At 56.7% G+C, this 10,813-nt stretch overlaps 1 protein-coding gene across 3 annotated transcripts in view; it reads left to right on the plus strand.

The window, feature by feature from the left end:
• MPP2 (MAGUK p55 scaffold protein 2) overlaps window positions 1–5,962 on the plus strand; it is a 40,861-nt gene extending 34,899 nt beyond the window's left edge. For all 3 annotated transcript variants that reach the window (XM_073325635.2, XM_073325633.2, XM_073325634.2), the window contains 5 exons: window positions 174–242; window positions 431–592; window positions 1,717–1,919; window positions 2,497–2,625; window positions 3,811–5,962. In XM_073325635.2, coding sequence (XP_073181736.1) covers window positions 174–242; window positions 431–592; window positions 1,717–1,919; window positions 2,497–2,625; window positions 3,811–3,987 — 740 coding nt within the window. In that variant the 3' untranslated portion in view covers window positions 3,988–5,962. The remainder of the gene's footprint in view (window positions 1–173; window positions 243–430; window positions 593–1,716; window positions 1,920–2,496; window positions 2,626–3,810) is intronic.
• The last annotated feature ends 4,851 nt before the right edge of the window (window positions 5,963–10,813 follow it).

Raw genomic sequence — 10,813 nt, forward strand, 5'->3', positions numbered from 1 at the left:
AGGGTATGCGCCCCCACAAACCCTGGCTGTGTCCTAGGGGTTTGCAGTGGCCCTGCCCTGGGGAATATCTCCAGCCAGGCCAGCACCCCGATCCCTGCTGGGGTTGCCTGTGGCAGCATCTGATTCCCGCTGGGCTTGCCCACGGCTGAATGAGTCCGTTCTGCTCTCGGCAGGTGCCCTGTGCGGCAGCATCAGTGGGAAGAAGAAGAAGAGGATGATGTACCTGACCACGAAAAATGCGGGTGAGTGCCCCAGGCTGCCCAGGCCCTGGGCAGGCATCCCCCTCCTCCTCCTCCTGGGCCGGCTCTTGCCCCGAATCCCAAAATTATCCTTCCCCCTTTCACCCCGTCCCCTGCGCCGGCGGGGCTGGGCACACGCTGCCCCGTCCCCATATCAGCGCTGACTGTTTTCTCCTCCCCATCCGGCCCAGAGTTTGACCGGCATGAGCTGCTGATCTACGAGGAGGTGGCCCGCATGCCCCCGTTCCGCAGGAAAACCCTGGTGCTGATCGGGGCCCAGGGCGTCGGGCGACGCAGCCTCAAGAACAAGCTGATCATGTCGGACCAGGCCCGCTACGGGACCACCATCCCGTGTGAGTAAAGACTCTGCCCCCTGGAGCCAGTGCTAACCCCGATGTGCACCCTGATCTCTTTTCCCTAATCTGACCCCTGCTCCAGAGGGGGCTGGGGCTGACTGTGCCACGTGGCCTGGCCTCACGTGACTCACGCCTCTGGGTCCTCTTAGCGTGCTCTGCGGCCAGCTGGTGTGGGCATCCCTGCCCCACGCACGGCCGGCCTTAGGGGATGCACATGGAGGTTTGGAATGAAGGCACCCGGAGCGCTGGGCAGGGCAGGCTGGGGGAGCCCTAGAGCTGTCAGGTCCTGGGGACGAAAAGTCCCTGCCCCGTCCTTCAGCACAGGGTCTGGAGAGCCAGCCAGGCAGACTGTGGAGAATCACCTGTGACCGTAATTGACCAGAGGTGAGGGCCAGGTAAGCCTGTTTGTGATGGAGCAGCACCCCCTGGTGAGGAAACGGCCACCCTGCACCTCATCTGCCTTCCATCCACGTCCCTGCGGAAGGGACGGGCTCTATGGCAGGAGGGAGGGGTGGGGGGCAAGATACCTGCCCCGCCACAGGCAAGACCCGTTGCCTTGAACCCCCATGAGTCCTCCACTTGTGGAATGTGGGGTGTGTCTGCCCCTTGAATTTCAGGATCCAGATGGGCTGCAGACGACAAAGCACCCCGAGGGGGGTGCAGTGGGACGGGCCGCTCTAATCTCCCCGTAAGCGTTTGGAAATCAAACGAGCTGTCCCTGAGATCACAAGGCAGGACTTGGCTTCCGACACTGATGCACCGTTCAGCCGGGTGGCAGCTGGATCCGCAGTTTCCCAAAGTTTGTGGGTGTTTGGGCTTGTGGTTCTGGCTCAGCCCAGTGTAGGGAGACGGGCCAGCCACACAGCAAGGGCTGGGGACTGGTTCCCAAGTTTTGGATGATGATTTTGATTCAAGCTGATCACGCAGCTTGATCCCACAGTTGAGGGGTGTCTGGACCTGGGCTTCTGGTTCTGCCCATTACAGGGAAGATCCCAGAGCTGGGCACAGGCTCTCTGGGTTCCCGGAGTTGGGGGGTGTTTGGGTCTGAGGTTCCGGTCTGGTCCCCTCGCCGGTCGTTCTGTAACTCACGCTCACCGCGTTATTCCTGTGCCCCTTGGCAGACACTTCGCGGAAGCCCAAGGATCACGAGAGGAACGGCCAGGTCTACTGCTTCATGTCGCGGGGGGAGATGGAGGCGGACATCAAGGCTGGCCGCTACCTGGAGCACGGGGAGTACGAGGGGAACCTCTACGGCACCAAGATTGACTCCATCCACGAGGTGGTGGAGTCCGGCAAGATGTGCATCCTGGATGTGAACCCGCAGGTTCGTGCTACGGGGACAGGCCCAGCTGGGAAGCCCCTAGTTATACTAGAGGGGAGGTTGGGCTCTGGCTTGAAGCTCTGGAGGACAGCCACCTCTCGGGCAAAGCTGAGGCAAGCTTCCCCTGTACTCACCCCAGCCACCTGTCCCAGCCCTGACTGGGAGGGGAGCGCAGTCCAGGGCCCACTGAGTACCAGGCCTCTCTGCTGAGCCTGATCGCACACCTAGCGGTTGGTGCCCACACGCAGGGGAAGGGCCCCTGCCCAAAAATGCAACTGATAAGACAAATGGTGTGAGGGGAAACTGAGGCACAGAGCAGGTCAATGACAGAGCCAGGAGCAGAACCCAGGTTTCCTGGTTCCCAGCCGTGTGGCCTACCCATTGGGAAACACTGTCTCCCCACGGCTATAGCTGGTAACACCTTTTGGTCGCTACCCGCCAGGGCTGGATCTGAGCAGCAGGAAAAAGCTCTGGGTCCCATTCCCAGCACCCCGGCTGCATGGTCCCCCTTCACGCCTGTCCCCTTTGGAAGCTCGCTGGTCCTAGGTCCGCACTGACAGCCTGGCTCTGTGTTACCCAGGCGGTGAAGGTGCTGAGAACGGCTGAATTCGTCCCCTACGTGGTCTTCATCGAAGCCCCGGACTACGAGACACTCCGAGCCATGAACAAGGCGGCGCTGGAGAGCGGTGTGGCCACCAAGCAGCTCACGGTGAGTCCACGCCAGCCCCGTACCCCCACAGAGTGCAACCAGAGCAGGGGGTCAAACCCCCTTTCCCCCACGCGGTGCCACGAGACATTGGGGTCATAGGGCCTTCCCTGATCACCTGGCCCATGCCATGTCCTTGGCCCACATGACCCAGGGTGGCTGAGCTGTGGCAGGCCCGGGTTCCACGGGGCGTGCCCCTGTATGCACACGGCTCTGTCCACAAGTACATGCACTGGGATCGGGGCTTGCTCCCCTGTTGGTTCTTCCTGGTGGCCTTAATGGCCCCTTTAGAGGCGGGTGCTCAGCGCTTCCCCATCCAGCGCCTCCCTGAACGCGGCCACAGTTTGGACTCTCCATCCGGAGGGGTCAGCAGGGAGATCTCCTCCCCAAGTGCACGGTGCGGTCCGTTCCCAGAGCCGCCCAGGAGAGCTGGGCTGTCCCCCCGACCCGCTCGGATGGCTGGCATGGCGGGTGTCCCATGCAGCGTCTGCCGCTGGCCTCCAGGGAATGGCACAGCCAGGCTGCGGCGAAGCAGGGGTGGGCTGGCGTGGGCAACCCCTGGGGGAAGACGAAAGGAGGGCAGGGGGCCGTGGTGGGGATTCGCCAGCCCCTGCTGAGTGCAGTGCCGCAGCATGGTGCTAGAGGGCACTGTGCTGCCCCAGCTGCCAATCATTACATTTCCCATGGATGCTTTTTGCACGTGGGCCCCCTCGTGCCTGGCGCTGTCCCTGCCCCTAGAATCTTTCCGGGCTTATAATTGATCATATTCTGCCTCCTTCCGTCCTCCATCTGTCTTCAGCTGATTACGGGATCCGTCTTCATATCCTGTCCCAAAGAGCTGAGTAGCATTTCTGGGTGGCCGTTCCAACTGCGGCCATGCCCCTCCCCACAGGTAGCCGCATCTCCGCTCTAGGATCTCTGTATAAAAGGCTGCCACGCTCCACCCCAGAGGTAGATGCCTCTTAGTCCTGGGATCCCCGTACCGACAGCTTGCTGCGCTCCTCACCAAAGGTGGCTGCATCCCGGGGGTGGGGTGAAACGAGCCCTGCGTCGTTTGCACCTCTGCTTACCTTTGCAAAGCTCTTTTGGGACCCCCCCCCGCCCCCCTGGAGGCGTGTGCTCTTTACCCCTGTGCGCAGAGCTCTGGGGCAAGGCTAACGGGCAGCATCCGTGCTTGTGTCTGGGCAGGAGGCGGATCTGAAGCGGACGGTGGATGAGAGCTGCCGCATCCAGCGTGGCTACGGCCACTACTTCGACCTCAGCCTGGTCAACGACAACCTGGAGTGGACATTCCAGCAGCTGCAGGAGGCCCTGGAGAGGCTGCGCGCAGAGCCCCAGTGGGTCCCTGTCAGCTGGGTTTACTAGGACGCTGGGAGCGAAGGCCTCCCCACCCTGCCCCACGCGGAGGGCACTGCCGACCCGCCTCCCCTCCGCCCTCCCTCCTGCACAAACCACGACGTCTCAAAGCCAAGGAACCCGGATCCCCTGCCTGCGTCCCAGGCCTGTCTTCGGGGGAGCTGCGGCCCGAGACAGGTCTCGTCCCCCCAAGGGCAGGCGCTAGCTGGAGCTGCCAGTAGGGCGTGGGGAGGCAGGGAACTGGGTGCTTGTTGAACATCCCCTTCCCCCTCCCCCTGAGTTTTAACCAACTTTGCCAGAGTTAGAGAGTTTCTTGTAGACATTCCCGAGGGGCACCCCCAGTGGAGAACCCTTCTCTGCCCTGGACACGTGGCTGGGGGGCAATGGCCCCCCATTTCCTTCCAGGAAGGGCTAGGGTGGCCATGGGGAGGGTTGAGAGAGCAGCCCAAGGCGGGGCCGTGCCCAGGACACTAAACACAGCCTCTTTAGTGCCCGGAGTGGGCACTGGGTCCCCCTTCAAGCCAGCCCCAGGGCTGTGCCCGGGGCCAGATCCCGGCAGCTGGCAGAGGGAGGTGGGCATGAGGAAGGCAGCGTGAAGCGTGCCGCAGGAGCGCACAGAGCTGGGGATGCCAGCTGGCACCTCCCTCCATCCCTGCGCGTTCTTCCTTTTTCACCCAGCTGCCCGCTCCGTGCCCAGGCTGCATCCCCCTTCCCGGTCCTGAGCTGCCCTCTCTGTGCAGAGGTGCCTGGCATCACCTTCAGCAGCTCCCTGGAGCAGCTTGGGGCATCTCTCCTCACTGGCCTAGGCCAGGGGAAATCTCAATAGGGACCAACCGGCTCAGGAACAGGGATGTTCCTGGCCATCTTTCTTCATCGTTCCCCACTGGGCCAGCGGGGTGGGGACGAGGGTGCAGCAGGGCGGGTTCGGAGCCCATCACCTCCCTGGGCTAGAGCATCAGATTCTCCCTTAACCCGTGTCTGGGGTTCGGGGCAGGAGGCGTGTCCACCAGGGAAATGAGCTTGGTGGGCTCAGTGGGCTTCTTGGATCAACCGTAGAGACTAACTCACTAATTCCCCACCGTGAATCCACAGCTGCTCCCCAGCAAAGACTGATGAGTTATTTCAGGGCTGGCTGGCTGCGGGGGCAGAATTTCCGAGGAAATTACTGGCCAGTTTGGTGCCGCGGGAGAGATCAGTGCCGTCCCAGGACGACAGGCGCACCTTAGCGAGCCCAGTCCAAAAATCGGCATGGTTCCGATGCCCTACCTGAAAGAGACGAAGCCACCACATGCCCTGCCTTACCTGCTCCCACAGAAAACCCGAGATGGATTCGTCCGGAGTGGGCCACCGCTCTGGATGACCCAGAGCAGAAGGAATCTTCTGGGGAGATCTGCACCAAGCAAATGCACAGCTATCTCACTGCCGAAAATTCAGCTCAGTTTACAGACCCAGGCCCCGCCTTCCGGCTCCGAACCGGATAGATTATTCCCCCCTCCCAATTTGAACTTTTGCAAATGTCCCAGCGATGGTCGGAAAAGCTGCCCGACTTCCCCCCCAGCTTAGAGTCTGTGATTGTGGTGGTATTGAAGGGGAATTGCGGCACCTCTGGAAATCAATAGCTTTAAGGTCCAAATGGTTGAAGGAGGCACCCTTGAGGAGGGTCTTGTTACATCCCTGGTGTAGGACACAGGACATCTGGGCACAGGACATCTGGTGTAGGACACAGGACATCTTGATTCCCTGCTCTGCTCCAGCCTCCTGGGCAAGTCACTTAATTGCTCAGTGCCTCAGTTTCCCCACCTGTCCAATAAGGTTAGATTAATAATACCCCACACTGAGAATACATCTGTTATTGTAGGTGAGGCCCTCAGATACTTTGGGGATGTGGTGGAACCTAGAGAGTTAAGTAACATAAATACTTTTCAAAAAGAAAAGGAGTACTTGTGGCACCTTAGAGACTAACCAATTTATTTGAGCATGAGCTTTCGTGAGCTACAGCTCACTTCATCGGATGCATATCGTGGAAACTGCAGCAGACTTTATATATACACAGAGAATATGAAACTGTGTATATTCTCTGTGTATATATAAAGTCTGCTGCAGTTTCCACGGTATGCATCCGATGAAGTGAGCTGTAGCTCACGAAAGCTCATGCTCAAATAAATTGGTTAGTCTCTAAGGTGCCACAAGTCCTCCTTTTCTTTTTGCGAATACAGACTAACCCGGCTGTTACTCTGAAACCTGTCATAAATACTTTTGAGGCTCTGGACCATAGACCTCAACTGTAGGTTTTAGGATTTATAAAGTGACAGCAAAATAAAATAAAAACCATAATGATTGGATAGGTGGAACCAGCCAGGGGCATCACTAGATATCAGGTAAGGGGGGTAATTGCCACCGCCAGACCTCGGTTCGCCCACCCCAACTTTTCGTAGGTCTATCGGCTCCACTTTTTGCCTCCTGCCCCAGCTTTGCAGGATAGAAGTGATCACATATAATGTTCTATATCCGCTCCTGGAATTTTTCTGAAATGGTGCCTCTGGAGACAGTCGGCAAAATCCAGGTCCGGGGGGATCCTCAAAACATGGGGCCAGCCAGCTCTGCGGTTTAGGGTCATACCTGTTGCTCAAAAACCATTAGAACAAAGATCGGTAAGAGTAGGAGGGTTGTGTGTGGACAGTGGACAGCCCGCAAACAAGCTGCCTGCCTGGGTGCGAAAGCCGAGGCGGGAAGGACAGGTGCCTTCTGATCTGATCACCAGACAGGTTTGTTAGTAACCCGGTGGGGTGGGGGGTATTTATTTATTTTCTTGGTAATAACTTTTGTCTTGCGTATTTCTTTAGCCGAATCCACACGCAGACTTAACTGACCCCATCGAATATTAAAGCTAGCTGGTCCTGCCCTCCTCTTATTTACCTGCCACAGGCGCTTTTAGCCCCAGGCCTCAGTTTCCCCCTGCAAGAATGGTGACGAAGTTGCCCTCCTTGGTCAAGCGCTTTGAGATCGACCGGTGCAAAGCTCTAGATAACAGCTGACTAGTACATCTCCGCAGTCCCTGGGAACCGCATGACATCGTTATAATTTCTGAAGCCATTAGAGGCCTCAACTGAGATCAGGGCCCTGTTGTGGTAGGTGCTGTACATACACAGAGAGTCCCTGCCCTGATGGGCTTCCAGTCTCAGTACACAAATGGTAGGAGGGGAAACTGAGGCACAAAGGGGTGAGGAAGTGACTTGCCCAAGGTGACTCAGGGAGTGCCGGGAATAGAATCTCTGGATACCTGGTCCAGTGGGCGATGCTGTCTCCTCTTGGCTTCAGTGGCGGCTGGGTCTTCTGACTCCCATCCACGAGGCCCCTGCCCACAAGTCCTTCCCTCCGTTCTGGAGTGCAGATTTCTGTGTGTCAACAACTACCTCAGGCCTCAGCTGCAGCAGGGCAAAGGCAGAGCCCTGGCCTTCGCTCGGGCAGGTAACCGAAGAAGGAGCTGTTTGCAGTTGTTTCCAAACGGCTTTATTTGCTGAGTTTTTTATTTTAAGGCAAAACTCCGTCTCCTGTTTCTAACCGGCCTGGCTGCAGTGTGCCCCTGGGAACCCAGACCCCTGGTATGCACAGGCTCCATGGCCGCCGGTGGATCTGGGACGCTTCCAGTTTTGGGTGCCTGACTTGGGATGACTGGGGCTGGTTTCCACAGGTCTGGAGCAGTCATTGCTGTTGGTGTTGGTTCTGACCTCCCCCTCCTCCCACAATGTGTCTGTGGCCCCCATTATTCTGGTGTCAGAGACCCCACAAACTTACTGTATTTATCGCAAGTCAGGCACCCCAAATTTGGGGCCCCTTGTAAAAATTTGGGCCTTAAGTTCTTGTTTCTCAAATGGCCGGAGTTCCCCTTTAAAAGCAACTGTGGCTAGGGTCTCCCCTGCTGGTTGTCACTGTGTGCGGGGGGGGGGGGGGGCAGAGGGAGCCAGGGAGAGACACCCATTGGGAAGGGGTGATACCCCCCCAAATTCCAATGCAGATCCCCTTTGGGAGGGCGCTCTCCAAACTGTCCCTGCTTCGGCTCAACGGACCGCCCTTCCTTACTATTAAAATGCCACCCCCCTGAGCTGCACCCCCCCTTTCTGTTCCCACCTTCACTGGGGGAGTGACCCCCAGGTCTCTTGCCAAGAACCCGTTCCACAGGGTGTATTTCCGTTGTAAGATAATAGCTATCACACAGAGGAGAGGATTAATGTCCCTTGTTTTAAAAAATGCTATTTATGTAAAGAAGAGAAACTGGCCGTATTCCTGTCTGTCGGGCAAAGCGGGGTAATGCAGGCATTGATCAAAGGTAATGGCCCAGCGACAGGAAGGTGTTGGCCTCCCATTGCTCTGTGGGGCTGGCAGTAGAATGCCAGGCTCTGAAATCAGAGCGTTTTGGGGGGGTTATTTTTGATTGGTTTTTAATGCTGGATTTACAGCCTGGCAGTTAGATTACCCAAAGGACTCAGCACCCAGCGGGAACCTGGCCCGCTGGGCAATTTGGTGGATTTGGCGCTTGGTGATCTGGGCCCAGAAAGTTCTGGTTTGTTTGGGGTGAATCAGTGCAACTTTTTGCCCCGGGGTCTGTTTTGCGTCTGTAGGTGACTGTGAGGTTGTGTGAGAGAATGGGGCTGTGTGGGGTGGGGTGTAAGTTTGTTTCCCTGTGTCTGTATGCAGGTGTGTGTTTGTCCCTATGAGTTTATGTCTCTGTGTCTGTACACACGGGGGTGTGTTTGTGTATGTGCATGTGTGCCTGTCAAACAATTGCCAATTCTTGCAATTTTATCACACGTTTCACACTGTTTGTTTATTAGTCAAATCCCCAGCTCCTGGAGTCAGGTGATTCTATGAGACTCTTAGCTTTTTTTAAAGTAAGTTTCTATCCCTCCTTGTTCACAGGGAAACTCTTGCAAACACAACCCTGAAAGGTGCCGACACCTTTTGGCAACTAAAAATGATTATTTTTAAAGTCTCATGACTTTAACGCCAATCTCCTCTCTTTTCGGGGTTGGCCTGACGATTTTTTAACATTTGAGGTTGGCAACACCGATGCCCTCTCCTCCCGCTCCGCGTGTGCGCGTGCGTGAGTACGTGTGCATGCAAATGGGCGCTGATGCGTGTGAACGTAGCTTCTGATGACGACTCACTCCATGTTAATGTTACATTTGCTTTGTGGGGCTTAGCCAGGGATGGTGACTGACAGTTTTTCCCCTAACCCCTTTTCTGTCCCATGCTCTGTTTCCTATTGAAGGGTGGGATTAACTGGATCTAAAGACGATGTACATATTTCCTTCTGGATGTGTCACTAACATACACTATAGCGAATGATCCTGCACTGCCCCCATCAGCAAGAGAAATGGACGTGTTTGATCTCTGATTTCCACCGGTCTCTCCTAGTCCACTCCCGGCTCTGAGCTTCTCCATTAGTCTTCTTGAAACACACGCGTTTTTAATGGTTCCATGTAAATACTGAGCAACAGCGAGCTGGAAAAGGTTTTTTCCCCCCTTCTCTTTGTTTTTGGTGAATGGTGATAGTTCCCCTTCCCCTCCCTGGAATTGTCTATTTCTTAGACTTGTGTTTATTAGAGAGCTCAGCGGTGTGATGTCCGTGTCGGGTCGGTGTTGCGTGTTAGAAGCTGGCTAATTTGGATTGTTTGTGCCCTGTTTACACCACGCTGCCCTCTATTCGTTGGAGCTGCCATGTTTTATGGTGGAATCTCTCCCTTTTTTTGTTTCTGAACCTGGGGGGATCCTGCTAGGCCCCCCGCCGCCTGGTCACCTCTGTGTGTATGTGCGCGCCCGGTGATCCTGACCCAAGGGGCGTGTGACGATTCTGGACCAGTGCTTGGCCAGGCTGTGATGCAGGGGCAAGACACCCCCCACTTTGCCAGGCAGCCTCCTTTTGCAGCAGGACCCACGAACCCTCCCACCAAGCAGATCGAGGGCCTGATCCTGGGAGCTGCTGAGCTGCAGGTGGGAGGCGCTTGCCCCTCCATAGGCTCGAGGGGGGTTGAGGATGCTTGGGGCCTTAGCCTCCGGCAGCATTGGTTTGAAATGCCCCTTCTGGTGGGGGTGCCATGCCAAGATGGCTCTGGCTGATGGCTGGTTTGGTATGGGAGGGGGGTGACCAGTCAATGAGGCAGATGACATCAGGCCTGATTGCTGCCCCGAAAGGACCATTTTCAGGGCTATGGGGTGAGGTCAGGAGGGGAAGTCACATAGGTGCCCCCCCGCCCCCCCCGGCCCCTCAGTGCTTCCAGCCCAGGCAGGCTGAGGGCCCTGGCCTGGGTGTAGATGACCTTGTGAGACCGTTTCTCTCCGGGGTGGGCATGGCCCCATGGAGCTTTCTGCCAGGTTGTGCCTAGTGGAGAGGCCGGGCGCCACTCGTTCCCTGTAGCCGGGGGCTGTGATGGGCTTTGCCAGCAGTGCCATTTTACACCAGGGGAGGAGCTGGCCCCTAATTTAAAACGTTAAGTCCCCCCGGCCTCCCCTGTCTGTCGGTCCCTTCTCGTCCGATTGAACGAATGACAGTGACTTTTTTGTACTGACTCTTTTCTATTCCTAGTTACTTTCTGAGCTGGGTTGCTAGATGCTCGGAGCCCTGATGCTGTACATTTCTTTTATTTCTCGGTTGTGCGAGCTGATCCCATGTTCCTGCCGGTGAATGACTCCTTTTGTTACTTTTCAGTTACTTTTATTAAATTTAAAGCAAAAAAAAAAAAAATCCCTCACGCATGCTGGCTGTGTTGTTTTCATCTTGTCCTCCTTGGCGCAGGCATTTCAGAGGCATCCTCCAAGGAAGCCAAGTGAGTTACAC

This window comes from Lepidochelys kempii, chromosome 27 (genome assembly GCF_965140285.1).
Source record: "Lepidochelys kempii isolate rLepKem1 chromosome 27, rLepKem1.hap1, whole genome shotgun sequence".
In the NCBI taxonomy this organism is placed as follows: Eukaryota; Metazoa; Chordata; order Testudines; family Cheloniidae; genus Lepidochelys; species Lepidochelys kempii.